This window comes from Phalangium opilio, unplaced genomic scaffold (assembly GCF_054372755.1).
Source record: "Phalangium opilio isolate 3A_F unplaced genomic scaffold, DU_Popi_V2 ptg000390l_1, whole genome shotgun sequence".
In the NCBI taxonomy this organism is placed as follows: domain Eukaryota; kingdom Metazoa; phylum Arthropoda; class Arachnida; order Opiliones; family Phalangiidae; genus Phalangium; species Phalangium opilio.
The window spans coordinates 3,242,545-3,258,162 of NW_028324234.1; the positions used below are offsets into that span (position 1 = coordinate 3,242,545).

Below are 15,618 nucleotides of genomic sequence, written 5' to 3' on the forward strand. Positions count from 1 at the left end.
TCGTGATCTTTTGTGAGCTATCAACGAGTTTCTGTCCATTCGGCCCGAGATTCGCTCAAACTGGTCTGTATAGAGCGACAGATCGCTCGCTAAATCTGTAAAAACGCTTAGGTGAAAAATAACAAACTTTTAAGCAGCTCCGGAAATGATGCAAATTATATTTCCAGAGCAACCTGTGAACGATTACTGGTGGATTAGATTATTCAATAGAGTAAATCGCGACCAGTAAACGATACACGCCATAAGTTGCGTACTCTTTTCTAAAATAGTGGATATGGTCGCTTCCGTTTTTTTGAGGCTGTGGCAACTTGAAATGAAAGTTCCGCTACCAATACGAGAAACGCCAAAGCATTTCCGTAAACCAGAATCTTGAATACAGCCTCCAAGGTTTTCAGGCTAAATCCTTTCACTTCGTCTGGTGGCATTTTCCAGAAAAACTGTCGCAGTTTGTAATTGAATTCGAAATCCATGGAGCCGAGTGGGACAGTTTCAAAGTTGTGAGCGCTCCTAATAAAACGTTAAACATTTATTTAAAATATAATAACTGGTGTTTTCTTAAGTTGGAACACTTGCAACTCCATGGAGGAGATTTCGTTTTATGAATTTTCACAAGGTAATAATAAACTCCAAGGGACGATACAACCTTTTTGTCATAAACTCTAATTCAAAAAGCTGCAACGTAAAGATCGCGAAGATCCGCAACAGATTATAAATAGAAAAAATTCCAAGCCAGAACGCAGCTTTATCAATAATCTTGGTGAAGAATAAATGTAATTAACTCAGCCCAGGAGAGCAGCAAATGGAGACATGTACGAATTAGGTCATATCTAATATTTATTACTACAAAAATTTCTTCGTGTAACAGAAACATAAAATAAATAAAAAGTAAGAAATAGGGGTGAAATTGTATATGGGTAGCCCAGAGTTAGAGGTTTGAGGTGTTCAAATCTGCTCACTCTACAGAGAATAAATTCGGCCTTGCCTTAGGCTCTTAATGTTTTATTATCATTTGAGATGAAATATTCGACCAGAGAGAATTTATAATAGGGAGTAGAAGCTCTTGTCCTTATCAGTGCTAAATACTATGTTGCTCAAACAAGTAGGATGCGACGCTAAAACTGGCCAGGTAAATTTCCGGTCACGTGACGCTCCTTTAATTTTTAAGTTTGCCCTCAATCACTGTTGGTTGTACAATTTCCTAATAAGGGTTTGCGATTTCGAGTGCGACTGTCGCCATTTGAAGTTATTTTAAATCAGATGTTTCCCTTTCCCTAAAAAAGTTGTGTCCATCTCCCCTAGAGACCCTCCCGCATCATTCTAGAACCGCCCTATAGGAAGGGGTCACAAACAATTATACTGGAAATAGACCTGGCCAGTTTTGTTGATTACGTGATATTTGAACTAGATACTAGATATTGTTTTCACTCCCTATTATAAATTCTCTCTGATTTGACCCAATGCCTTCAGCCTTTACACATTAGGTTGTATGTTTGAAGTTGTGTTATTATCATGTGGCATGCATTATTCCTAAATTATATTGATAAAATAAAAACGATATAATACCGGGTTTCTATTTTATTGCGTTCAACAACTCACAACGGACGCAGCACTCTGCGTAACGGTGTATTTTTTATAAAAAAAAATAATTTATATTTCCGATTTTGGCGTCACTGTGCTAATCGGATCGTCAACGCCATAAACGGTTTTGTGATTACATTATTTTGTTTCACATCTGTTTTATGACGTCATTTGCAATGGAGACTAAAATTTTGTGGATGATAATTCATGAAGTATTTCCAAAATATACCAAATTTTGAAAGAGCTTTTAACAAAGAAATCAATCTAATTGGCTCTCAAAAATGTTTCGCCAAATTCTTTCGAAAGCGAATTTAATTTTAAAGAAATTCGTTAAACATTGGTTCTTTGCGAGCTGTTTGAAAATGATGCAGCAGACGCCATTTGAATCGAAACTCTAGAACGCACCAAAAATGCATTGCAGAACTTCATGACGTAGTGTTGCCAAAATGAACGAAACTGTATTTTACCGTTGAGGGTTGTTGAAATACCGAATCACTCTAGAGCTAACGATTTTGTCATTATCTAAGAGTTTTGACTATTGAGTTACGATTTCAGACTTCTGATATTGAAAATTAATAATGAAGTGGGAAAACAAGTTATTATTAGTTTCCAGTAGGTCACATAAATATTGCAACTCACATAATGTTAAACGTTTCACGAAGTTTGTAGTCGTGATCGTCAGCGAAGGGATAGGTCATAACGAACACATACGAATTTGTGTTTAAAGCGGTTTCACTCATGTAGATCTTCCCAAAATTGTTTTGATCTATCTCTCCATCTTTATAAATAATTTTACTCCATGTTAATTTAAACTCACTAATTTAACGTCGGTAATGAGGATCGAAGAGCTTTTTCGTTATTGGACACACGAATAAGACTATTTTAAATGTATATGTAAAAGATAAAAGATTTATTTATATTTCAAATTTGAAGTCAAATTATCATCTGTAATATTTACGAATATACGAACAATTAAATTCTCTTATAATACCCTACGTGTTAAACCTGTGTCCAAAAAATTTACAAGAGACAACTCTAAAGAGTTAGGTGGTACCAGAAGTAGAATAAGGAACTAGAAGTATCGAGGTAAACAAATTCTTCACTAGGCAAAAGTAAATATTCTTGATAACACACCACAGGTTGGCCCTCTGGTAGCAGTGTCTGAAATTTCCCCTCAAAACGTGAGACGCTCGCGGCGGTAGACGGCCGAACTAGATTCAAGCACCGGCGTCCGTGTTCCGCGGCTTTAGGTTCAGGGGAAGGGGGTAAGAAATATTTTTGCAACTCGACCAATTTTTTTTTCTCTAGTGTAGGCGCAATGTAAGTGGCATAAAATCCTCAAATTTGTTTCCTAGTGCCAGGATCTATTACCAATTGAGTAATGGCAGTACTTCGTATGCAAACGTCATACCCTTCTATCTCTTTGCTCAGTGTCACCCCCCTACTGGACGCGTGCCGTATCTCCTCTTATAAGAGCGCGCCCAGATGAAGGGATGGATACACAGTCTACGCCCCTCTCAACCGCTACTAGTTTAGTCTATGCTAGAGCACTTTACTCCTAGTCCCTTATCTTACTTCCGGTGGTACTAGTAGTTTATGATCATCTGTCGTTGTCATCGTAGAATATTTTTTTAATCCATTTTTAAATTTTTAAACATACATATGGTTCTTATTTAAAATATTCATTATTCAACATTTCTTTCAAAAAAATAAATTAGACTGAAATTCCTCTAACTTTCGAATTTCTCCAAACCTTACCCTTGACCATGTATCCCAATGAAAGCATGATTAACTGGTAGATTGAAGCCAAGACTCCTTTCTCTTCAAGTATGGTGTTCAAGTAAAGGTCTTGTCCGAGAAAATCAGGGACACCAATAAAGCCTCCCTTTTTTTCACTTCGATCAATCAGACCCGTTATACGGGAATCAAATGGTTCCTATTAATCAATATGAATTATAGTTTTAAAATAAGTAAAAAATATTCAGAACTATTTTCTTAAACCACGTCGGAAACTTGCTTAATGGCAATTCATTTGTCTGAAAATATTAACTCCATAACCATATATAATAGTATATTTGATCTTTTGCTTTTTCGTTCGGTCATAAGTGACATAAAAATAATAAGTATTTCCGCAGCGCAAAATTCGTAAACAAGGGTAGTGGTGTGAAGATGAAATGTACAATTGGTTACAGGATGTTACTGCTTTATGTTTATACCTATTGGCTTTGGCTTAACCTCAATTAACGAGTTTCATTTTTATTGTTCTTTATTTTACTTATGGTTAGGATTTGGGTAAAATCTTGGTAGCTTATATTTCTTGCGCTTCTTTGGTTAGGATCTACTATCGAAATTTCAAAACTTGAGTTTGTTAAGAAATGAAAGATTTGGTACCTTGGAGATGTATTATTACCTGGGTTTTCAAATAGCGAATCTCCTGTGAGTTCTCAACGAAAAGCCCATGAAGATCCTTTTGTTCGATTAAGTCGTCTAAAGTATCCACTTTAATGTATTCGATTGACGAAAATTCAGATTTCATGGTACTTCCTAGCACAATAACGAAGAAAAGTATGAAGGTAGACCAGAAACCGAGAATTATTCGCCTCGATATCAAAATCGGATTTCCAAGCATAGCTGAAAATATTGAACGAGGGTCGGTAAAAATTCTGGTAAACTTATGAATTAATTAACACCATTTTAAATTTGCTTCTTTCATAAAATAATTTTGTTGGAGTTACAACGAAAGACGAGCATTAAAATAAAGTTAACAGTTTTTATTTTTCACATAACCACTCACTGAAAATTTTAAACAGCTTTTTCGTTAAAAAAACGCATTTCGTTTATTATTTCGTTTACAATTTGAAAGTAACGAATTAATTTTTAACATAATATTCCCTAGCTCGTGCTGTTGACTTTACATTGACAAAGAGTCCAATTTTCCTAGAGAGTTTATAGTATCCGTGGGCGTCTTACAAGACAAGAACTTTTACGCCCAAAATAGCTTATAGGATATTCTCTCAGAAACGGTTTTAATTATCGCAAAAGCAAAAAAAAATTTTTAAACTCCAAAATGCTTTGCTTTAGCGATTATGGCTCTCATGAAGCTAATACTAACGTTCGGAGAAAAAGAAGCACAAAAATCTCCAACTAGTGTCGCAAATCGAGTATGAGAAGGATTTGAACGTCTTCCTATTATTGGTATGAGTCATCTTCGGTTCATAGATGTAGCTCGGTATCATCCAGATTAACGATGTTACAATCAAAACAGATGGGATCATTATTGAAACCTTAAGAAGTTCAGAGAAAGTAGCGCTATTTAATCCATTACCTTATCGACATGCGCTAATTATTGACTTTAAAAATGTACTTTGCGAAAGAGAAATTGAAATAAAGAAAGTGGGGAACTAAGGGGAATGAAGGCTTTCCCTGGTGGGCAGCATAATACATAAGATGGGGAATAATCATATGAGCGAACCCCATAATAGTGGTTCTCATTACCGTGGTTCCCTAAACCGGGATTTAACAAGATGGCCCAAGGGCTGGGCCTTAATAGTAGCCACATCCTTATCTATTTAATAAGCACATAAGTAAAAAGAAAATAAATATAAAGACCAAAACACACAATTTCAAAAGTATGCGACCCCACTTATAAATAGAGCCCTCCCTCATTCCCGACCCTTTAGAGATAAATTAGAGGAATAAAACTAGCCGCTTCTGTCTAGCCATCGTGGTACAGTGGTGTGTTACTACTGCGTGAGCGACCCAGGTTCGAATCCCGGCTGCGACCAAAAAGAATTTAAATTAAAATAAAATCTCTAACCGAGCTCAGCTCCCCCTATGAGTGGGGTACTATCGAATTCCTTTTAAGCTAAAATCTAACGGTAACGAAAGCGACAACCCCGACCACTACTACAACTACTACGGCTCGGGCCAAACTAAGAGCCTATCGTATACTACGATGTGGCTAAAAAGAAATAGTCGTTTATGATGGTGTAATTTGAGTTATTTGAACTAAAGGAATATTAAGTCTGGTAAGGTTAATCAGTGAGCACAAAAATAGAGGAGAGTCGGAGAGGCCAAATTCTCCGTCAGCCCCCCTTTCAAAAACGTTACCAGTGCCAGTGGCTCTCTAGGAGCGTGGCGCACATGCGCAATCGGCGCAACCGAGAGAGAAAAAAGTCAGAGAAGTTTGTTTACATTATTACGGCCGAGGCTTGAGTTTTACGGTGTCGGTGTCTCGGTGATACTCCGATACTCGAGCCGCTTCGCGAATCGTGCGTGCCGCGTGCGTGCCTACAGTGCTTCGGCGACGGTAATTATCAAATTTGTTTCTTGTTTTTAATCTACTGACCCTTACCAGTGTTTTATTTTTTAACCTCTCATTATTCAAAGAAAAATAATAAATATGGTTATAATAAAGTATTGTTATTACCGTGGCTGTCGCAATAATTCGAGGCATTGGGACACTGCTCTGTAGTTCAAGGGGCGCACATGTGTCCTTTTTATCTTTTCCGTGGTTAAATCAGTTCTACCGTACGAAATAATCCATCTTTACATAGGTCAAATCTAGTTTTATGATTGGGGAATGCCGGAATGAAATGAATTTAATATCGGGGCTACAGTTTTTCGTATTTGTTACAGTTTTTGTAACAACATTTCTTATAGGAAACCATTATTAGGCTTACAAATTATTAAAAATTGTAAATTAACCGTAGACAAAGCTACAGTAACCACGATGAATGCTGATCTCTAGTGTGTAATGTTAGCCTCTCTCTAACCGCATTTTCGGGTTTACCCTTTTTGAATTTCCCTCTCAAAGGATCACGTGACGTCTTACTCCTCGGCGGTGCGCCGAGGTAGATGCGCGTAAGAGCCATTGTGCCCGGCCGTTATAAAGTACCTTCCCTCTTCCATCTCTGACTCTCCTTTGGATAATGTGCTCCCTGGGTTAATTAGGTAAGTTTTAGATGTACTTGATAGGTAAGCGTAGGTTTGTTTGTACTTGGCAGTAAAGGTTGTACTTGATAGGTTATGGTTTTTTTACACAAAATAGAGGTAAACTTTAAGACTAATAATTTTTCAACTACTGTTTCCCCAAACATCAGCCGCTTATTCCAATTTAGCATTTTTGCATAAAACCGCTTTTTTTTGGAATCGCGGTTGTTATTTCGGGAACTCCTGTTACATGGTTCACCCTTTAAGACGTACTCCAGTCTTTTTTGGTCGACCAAACAGACCTCTACTTTGATATTAAGTTATAATTTTCCTCTCTTCGATGAAAACTGATGGAATTTTCAGGCATATTGGTTGATAGAATATTTCTGATTGTATGTACTGATAGTTTTTGTAGTCCCAAGTTCCCAACCTTGGAAAGGTATTTCGGTTGGCCTGTCTACTCGGTATTCATCCGCTAGTTTTCACCTAGTATACCACAGGGGCCAGAAATATTTATTCCTTTGGCTGAGGAACAACGAGAGTGCTACGTAGCCCACCCTTTCCTTACAGCCTCACTTTCTGGTATTTCTGTTTGCCTTAGATGAAGTGTTATAAATGTTTTGAACGACTTTATGTAAGGGTAGATGCTGCATAAAGTGTTTTACCGATGTTTGGAAAGTGATGACTTCAGATGTAGTTTTCACAATCTTCTCAGGTGTTCTGGAAAAGAAGTAGGTGTCGCTACTGCCATATACGTGACTGGGACACCAAGGGTACAATTTAGGCAATAGTGACAATTCAAATGGCGTTATAAAAAAGTCCACTTTCTGAAATTCAAATATTTTTTAAATTGTAAGAGATAGTATTCTATAACTGATTTATTCAAGACCTTAACATCAAAATAAGCAATTTTTTCTATGTGGAAATTTTACCCGGCGAGCACACTCTCCATACTTATCCTAACGCTTTTGATGTAATGGAGGGATAATTTGTAATGGATGAATAGCAGAAACATCTTATATATAGATGCTTGTACGATCGCTTTTATGTTAATTCTTTATGCACACTCACAATTCGTTACTGAATTTGAATGATAACAGTTATACCATAAGATCATAAGATATGTCCCATACGTTTGTCACTGCTAACTGAGAGCTTGTAATGAAGTGATGTCGGTTAGGAAGATGGACCGCAAAACCAAGTATAGTCGGTTCTCGCGCCGCTTTCGAACTAGCTCTCAGTAAGCCTCTAACACAAAAAAGTACAGGTAGTGTCATACTTATGGAATACACGTTATAAACCTATGGTAACACTAAGTGACCGTTATGCAAGTTGTTGGATTATTCTCAACGTTGGCTCGGCAAACCCCTAGTCATTAAGCCTGCCAAAACGTCATATCCTAGACCAGTAAAAGTTTAGGTTTATGATTAATTTCAAATTAGAAATCGTATTAGAGATTTTCATAGTTTAAAAAAAAGTTCTTGCTAAATAAAAAAAAACGTCAATAGGTGCAAACACTATTTAATTTTTACTGTTTACATAGACCGGAAATTCTTCCTGGTTGGTTGCTTAGCGAGTGTCTTTAATAGAAGAAACCACATGATCCAAATGTTAACTATCGCATCCTACCACATGCACCCTAAGCTAAGAACAGAATTGAACTGATCCAATAGCATTTAGAGGTATTTACTACACTCTCTCGACTTGCGTGTGTAAATCCCGTACAAAATATCCCTGCACAACACCAACGCTTTAGGACTCGGAGAAGCAATGAACGCAAACAGATACTCCCTTTGAGAAATTTGAAAACTGGTCATAGGAAATAAAGTTCTCTGTCCCGTATTATAATATAGTAGAAAAACTTACATGTGAGTTTGGAGTTTTAGGGTTCATGTTCTGGAAAAACTCGTAGTTAACGGGTTCAAGATGAATGCTGTACAAAAAATCTATAATTAGAATATGATATTTTTGCTTGCACTAAATACTACAACTTAAAAATCAAACTAACCTGGTATTATACATCATGGCTAAATATTTTTTAGTTTCTCTTAACAGGATCATCGCGTATTCCACTATTTCTTGCTCCTAATGTATGGGCATTAGTTAATAAATTGCTTTTTACAACATTGTGTTATAAATGACGTATATTACGATAGCTTTAATAATTTAAACGATGTTAAAATATAAATTTAACATGGTTAAATATAAGGAGGCTGTGATGTCACACATTTCTAGCATCCGATACCCTAGTCTTTTAAGTGTAACCTGGAGTTCATAATAACCCCCTTTGGGGAAAAGTACGAAACTAACCATAGAGCTAATGGTAAAAATCGCGAACAACAAGATTTTGTCGTTGCACATAGAAAGGACTAGCCTGTTGATGGGCATACAACTTTACAGTAGATTGTAGTGGTATCTATGCTCCTTGTTTTCGTTCCAAAACTTCCGTTGGCTGGGATCTCCGTCGTTAAGAAAAATGGCGACTATGGTGGACGTAGAAACACGATGTAATTCTGGGAATGAATTTGTCCAAACCATTTTAATTTAACCACGGAATTCTCACTCACACATTTCACAACAAAACATTAATGATCATCGTTTAATTTTTTGTAGAAAACTAGAAACCATCAAAAAGCCAGCTTCTTAGCTTAATTTCCACCACGCCGACAGACGCGAGCCATTTTCGCTCCCAAAATCACAAGATAAAAATAGTGCTTAAGCGGAAGTGTGGAAGTTAATGCGCGTGGGTGCTAAAAATTGGATTAACTATTTCTTTGGGAGTTAAGCGGTGTATAAATCCGCTGAGCTTTACGGCGAAACTTTGAGGTTACGGGCTTTTTAACCGGTTTCGTACTTCCCCCCGAAACGGGGTTAATATGAACTCCTGGTGTAACGTATAGTTAAAGGTTGGTCCAGTAGCTCAAAACTTTAAATTTTTCTTCCAAAATTTAACCTAATTTATTTTTATTCCATCCATTTTAGTTGAAGTAGTTTAATTAATTTATTAAAAACCGCGAGTATCAAGATGCAACCACTGATTATCGCTCTCTTCAATGGGAATAAGTTTTACAACGATGCAAGAAATCAATTTCCGAATTTTTAGGGTACACCAAATATTTTCCGAAATATTTTAATAGAACAAATATGGATTTTTACCCTTCCCGCTTTTTATGACACCTTCGCGAGCGGTTTTAAATACTCCGTTTTTCATGAAATTCCGTTAACTATCGTAATATACTTATATGCAGATTTGTTGTATTATTCATTTCAAGACGACACTCACTGCCAAATATCCAAGTCTTAATTCCCTGAGGTTCAGGAAACTAAAGAAAAGGTATTAGATGTGGAAAATGTAACATACGTCACTTGATCAGAGAGGTAACAAGTTGTAAAACCAAAATATTATCTCTCCGAGGCGGGTGGAGGACTACCTACAAACTTTTGTAACTATATGTAGTTATTGCTGTTTATTGATAAGCAAACTGCAGAAGTTATAATTATTCATTCATTCATTCATAACAAGGTTGGCGTCTAAACACTATCCTTTCGTTTTACCTCAACAATAATGTTAGTTTGCCAGCTTGAATACCAGAAGTTGGATGAGGACTAGAAGTTTTGGGAAACCCAATTCCTCGCTCGACATGAATTTTTATCTCCAAAATATGGGTCACTCCAAGCGGAATATGGAGGTTGGTCCTCAGCACAGAGAAGGTCGAGATAAAAGTTTTAGGCTAAGTCACAAATTTTGGAACTCTATCAATATTCTCTAGGCCCCCAAACACTCCAAAACTAGTTCACTAGTGCCAGGATCTATTGCCTAGGCCTGTGCGAGTACTCGATTAAAGGCAATTACTGGATCGAGACTTGAGAATCAAAATTTTAGGACTTGAGAAATATTTCAAGTCCTCAAAAATCCTTAATACTATTGGACTCAAGAAGGACTCGAACCGAGGCTTTGTGACTTAGCAAGTCCAAAAGTATTTACCTTGAATTCGGTGACCCGGAATTTTAAGCAGAGCGCGGCATCTAGTGAGGTTTTATCGATTTAGAATTTAGAGTAGACAGGTAATTGGACAAATATTGGTTCGCAGAAATGCTGTTAAGCAAACCGAAAGTTAAAATTACTGTTTTGCGCGTTGTTTTCGTAGGACTGCCCACTAACCGAGCTGAGCGAGCTTTTTAAAAGCTAGGCTCAAAAATTATCGAGACGAGCCGAGCTGGCTTGGTTAACAAATATGTTTTACAGAAATTGCTACTACCAACTTAAGACTTGAGTTCGACAAGAAAAGCTATCCCATGTTTAGGAATGTGGTGGTTCAGTAAAACCCGCTCGGTAAAAAGTAAAGAAATCGTTATATGTTCACGGTTAGAGGCGAGAGACAGCAAATTTTCTCATGCTTTATTTCATGTAAAAATACAACGGAACGCTATTGATGGAGAGGACTGAAAGGAAAGCACTATTTCAGTGACTAAGCTCGCTATCAGGCTCGCGAGTTTTAGTGGCTCGATACCTATCGTCTCGGCTCGACCTTATAAAAGCTCGCTCGTTAATTATTCGAGCTGCCAAAGTGTCGGCTCGCTCGTCACAAGAACGAGCTGGCTCTAGCTCGTGCACAGTCCTACGTTTTCGTTATGTTTACTATTTTATAAGTCCTTTTTAGTAGATTTTAAATTATTATTTTTTTTTGAAATATAATTATGTAAAATTAATTTATTAATAGTATAAATAGAAATAATTTATCAGAACTCATCTAGGACTTGAAACAATTTACCAGGATTCGACACTGACCCTGAAACATAGTTCTGAAGCTGACTTCAGGACTCAAGGACTCGATAGCATTTAGAAAGCTCGACTCAAGATTCTATAAGAGCTTTTTTAGGACTCGAGACCCGACTAGAACCCTAAAAAACGGGACTCGCACAGGAATATTAATTGTTATATTGCCATTGCTACAGCCCTTTAACTTCTAGTCCTCACCCTACTTCTGTGAATACTACTGTGATCTATCTCTAACCGCACTAGAAGAATTTAAACAAAGAATTGTTAACGAAATTACAATCAGACGCTCCGTGATCTTGATGTCATGACATGTGGTTCTATTAAAGGGATAGAATCAATCTTTTGACTACTAATGAAAAGCTTTCATTTCTTTAAATCAGATAGAACCTAAAATTACGTTTTCAAAAATATATAGATATTGATAGTTTTAATAACTTAACTATTAAAAGTATTAGTTTTCGGCACCGCTCCGATCGCTGCCCCCTCTACAGTCGATTGCAAATACACGAGCGAAAAAACTAAATTACTCCCGCGACCCTCCTCTCGCTCGGAGGTACAGTAGATTTACTGCTAAAAGTAGTTTTCATACTATTCTGCATTTTCGCCAAATTAATATACAATATTTCGATACGGATGCTTTGAAAGTAATAAAGGAAGGTAAATAGTTTCACTGTAATTTTGGTGTTCAAAGTGAAAGTTTTACTATGTTTAATTACAATTAAAAATATGTTAAAACTTAGATTAGGGCCATTAGGCTAAAATAAAGCCATACCATTATTATACCTGGAAGCTAAGCCTTTGCCAAAATAGCGCAAAAGTGTGGTGTTTTGGACATTACCTGTAACAATTTTGACAAATCTCTATCATCCTTACTCTACAACGTAACCAAGAGTTAAGAGAACAAAGGATAATAAACATGAAAAATCAGAATTATGTTTACAAAGGTCTTCTCAAATATGCGCCACTTCTCGAATCCCCATTGAAGGTGAAAAGCTACTATACAGTGGTTTAGAGCTCCCTACATTCTCCTATTTCCAAACAACCAATGAATCAAGAGACATTAGTAACGTCACTGCGTGAAAAACAAGTTGGGCGGTATTTCGCGGCTAGTTTGAATTTCAAAATATCTAACGTACTTTTCTTAATTTTAAACGTTTTAATTCGATACATTTTTTGGCACACATAATTTTAGGCACATTTTTTTACCTAAAACTGCCCTCATCTTGTACTAGTCGGAAAACATTGATTCTATCCCTTTAAACAACCTAAAATAATTCATTATAATGTTTGTTTAACTTTGGGTTCACTCTAAACCGTTAATACCTCTTCACAGAGAACATGAGAAATTCTAATTTTAATTCATTTCATATCGGACCTGTAGTGCTTACTTTTCATTTCACTACGATCAACAAACAAACATCAATGGAAGGAATGACATTAAGAAATACTCTTCTTTATACCTAGCAACATCTAAATCAACGCTTAGGTTATATATATTAATAGCTTAATTAATTTATAAAGACCCATTTCAAATATTATTGTCAAAAGATGCTCTTGGAATATCGAAATGAAACAGAGCTTTATAGCTGCAAAACTAATAAAGGCATCGAAATTCCGAAACACATTTTTGGTTTGGATTGTGAAAATTAAAAATAATAGGGTTCTGTAGGGTTCCTTGACATATGAACACAATGCATAATTAGCAGTGGAATCTTTATAATTGCTAGGAATTATGATAGGCGTTCGATTATCTTAACAGCTCGATGTATAAATTTAAGTGTGTCGCACAGTAGTTTTCGTTGTTGATTTCTGATATTATGAAAAAAAAAACCAACGTTCTCTACCGCAATGGACAGAGTCACGCGAGAAAACTGATTTGCCGTTTATCCTGAATCGACATCTTTTCTGTTTTATTTCAACTATGTTGTTACTTGTCTTATATTAACTTTGGAGAGTTTCCATAATTTGTAACACAACTATGAAATATATGTAATGACCATATTACAGCTCTCTCACAATCCAACAGTAGGTATGGGACAACTTGTCTCCATTCACGCTCTTCTCTCTCAAACCTTCCCTCATTGGCTAACAACTGCTTCCGCTCGCTTGCCCCACTAAAAATTTATTTCGCGCCAAAATCATTCCCCTGTTTTAGTTCACATTTTCACATATACCCTTTTCCCTTCAGTGCTGAGTGAAAATGCTGATGCACAAAGAGTTATATCGTCTAGTATATGGTATGACTTCATACGCAATCTTCATTACTCATCCTAAATTATCTTTGACTAAAGAAGTTTCAATTAACAGATGTTAAACTTAATTCAATAAAAATAGTTGGTATTAATTATTCCCCATTACCAAATTACTTAAACAAATTCTAGTTAAATTATTTCAAGAAATCATAGTCCAAATATATTATATTTCTAAACTTCGCTGTTATTAATGTTTGACACCGGAATTATCGGGGTATAAGGCAGTCGACTCCCATTAAATGATAAGAAAAAGCCCAACGTCATAAGTTTTTGTTGGAGTTTACATTACATGCGGAGGTTGGGCGTTTCTCGTAACATTGGCTGAGAGATGAACTTAGATAATAGAAAATCAAGAATGATTAGTTTATTGGGAAATTGTTTGAACTTCTAAATTTAAAATGTAAAATGACGATTTTATGAATGACATTTTTTTATTTTTCTATTAAGTTTTTATCACATGTCAAAAAAGAATGTTACAACTGATTCAGGTTGTTTTATAACATTTTAAAACTATTAATAATATAGTGCACATTAAAACTAATTTATCCATATTTTCAAAATATGACACTAATTTATTTATATATTTAAAATGTAACACTATTAAATTCCCATTTTTAAAATGTGGCACTATTTTATTTACAATTATAAATTCCTATGTGATAAAATAATTCACGTTGTAACATTCCTATGTGATAAAATATTTCATGTTGTAACACTCCTATGTGATTAAAAAAAAGTTTATTTTATATTTTAAATTTAGAAGTTCAAACGATTCTCTAAGATTCGAAAAATTCCTGATTTTCAATTTTATAACGTAATCCCTCAATCTCTTTTGCTGGGTTTAAAATTTCGCGGGTAATTCAGAGGTTAGAGGTTTGTAACGTTCTTTTGTAAAAATATATAAAAATAGTCGAGTATATAATTATTTTGAGAAAATATAAGAAATTCTAAGTTTTGAAATAGCTCCAAATCTCACACGTTTATTTTAAATTCGGGCTTCAGCTGCCAAACATGATATATGGGTCGCCAAGTTTTCGGGTACTTGGATCCATGCTCGGTAACTAAGCTTTTACTTGTGTACTGAGAGGGGACTGCTGGACAGTTCATCGCCGCCATACACATTTAGCGACATTTATCTCTATCTGAAGCACGGCCTTGTTCTAAAATTAAACCGTTACACCCTTATTGGGGCTAAGAAGTAAATTTATTTAAACAAAATATTTAAAATCCTTATTTGGATGGTAGTTTTACGCGCTTAACATTATTTGTGTGCTTGCATTGTTTTATATTATTTGTCGGTAAATATTATGGTTCATTGGCAATTCAATTCGGACCCTTTTACTAGTTTAAGCCTACACACAAAACCCCTAGACAACATTTTATAATATTTTTCTCGCTCAACCCAATAGTGAAATTGACGCGAGTTTCCGGGCATTTCACTTGTAGCTGTTAGTTAACACAACGTCTATTTCTTTTAGTTTTAAGGAGACTAACAGAAATCGCTACAGGTTTTTAAAATCGGCATCCATGCGTAGTGCCGAAATAAGCCAGGTCTCCCTACCCTGAGTACTCAGGTTTGTTATAATAATTTTGGCGAAGACGTGAAAGATAACTTAACTTATCTTTTCTCTATGGTAACTAATGAAATACGAGGTGTGATAATGACCAATAGGCTCGAAGCTTTTCTTAAGACACAGCGTCTCATGTTTAACCAACACTTAGCAAATGTAGCAATAATATATATAGGAAATGAAATTATCTTACTTCCATTTATAGAAGTTGGATCTGGGTGTCGTTGTGTAAGAAATATTCAGATCAATTGCGCTGTACTCGTCGTCCATTTCCGGGCCTGTTGCTCATGCAAGTTGCTCGCCAAATACCACTCGTATGTTCTTAATCTCAAAATTCACATTTCGACTAATAACGTTTGTGGGAAATAAAAGCTGTAGCATATACAAAGCATAGCTACCAAATTGGCACACATTACTTATTTATCTAATACTTGCTTAGCACTTTGATATACCCTTTATTAAACACGACCGAAACACAAAGTTTAGTTCTCGTTGTTAAATATTT

General features: G+C 35.8%; 1 protein-coding gene across 4 annotated transcripts; it reads right to left on the reverse strand.

Annotated features, from left to right (window-relative positions):
• Window positions 1–2,114: 2,114 nt before the first annotated feature.
• LOC149596222 (uncharacterized) lies at window positions 2,115–10,133 on the reverse strand. 4 transcript variants are annotated; one of them, XR_016379379.1, is made up of 7 exons: window positions 9,794–10,133; window positions 8,519–8,595; window positions 8,377–8,443; window positions 7,176–7,337; window positions 6,008–6,141; window positions 3,989–4,209; window positions 2,790–3,514 (listed from the first exon to the last, which is right to left on the reverse strand). XR_016379379.1 is itself a non-coding variant. In XM_089861359.1 (6 exons), the coding sequence occupies exons 3-6, from the start codon at window positions 4,205–4,207 to the stop codon at window positions 2,122–2,124; spliced, it is 552 nt and encodes a 183-aa protein (XP_089717485.1). In that variant the 5' UTR covers window positions 4,208–4,209; window positions 6,008–6,141; window positions 7,176–7,311; the 3' UTR covers window positions 2,115–2,121. The 4 variants fall into 4 exon arrangements, 2 of the variants coding, with proteins under 2 accessions (XP_089717485.1, XP_089717486.1); XM_089861359.1 differs by lacking the exons at window positions 8,377–8,443; window positions 8,519–8,595; window positions 9,794–10,133 and adding exons at window positions 2,115–2,137; window positions 2,218–2,356 and having other exon boundaries at window positions 3,337–3,514; window positions 7,176–7,311; XR_016379378.1 differs by lacking the exon at window positions 6,008–6,141.
• Window positions 10,134–15,618: the final 5,485 nt, after the last annotated feature.

Bases quoted from the DNA above. Each gene is read 5' to 3' on its own strand.
- LOC149596222 (XM_089861359.1), bottom strand. From the start codon at position 4,207: ATGCTTGGAAATCCGATTTTGATATCGAGGCGAATAATTCTCGGTTTC. The intron at 3,515-3,988 runs GTAATAATACAT...ATTGATTAATAG, and splicing joins TTCGCTATTTGAAAACCCAG to GAACCATTTGATTCCCGTAT. The intron at 2,357-3,336 runs GTAAGGTTTGGA...TTATTTATAAAG, and splicing joins ATTGGGATACATGGTCAAGG to ATGGAGAGATAGATCAAAAC.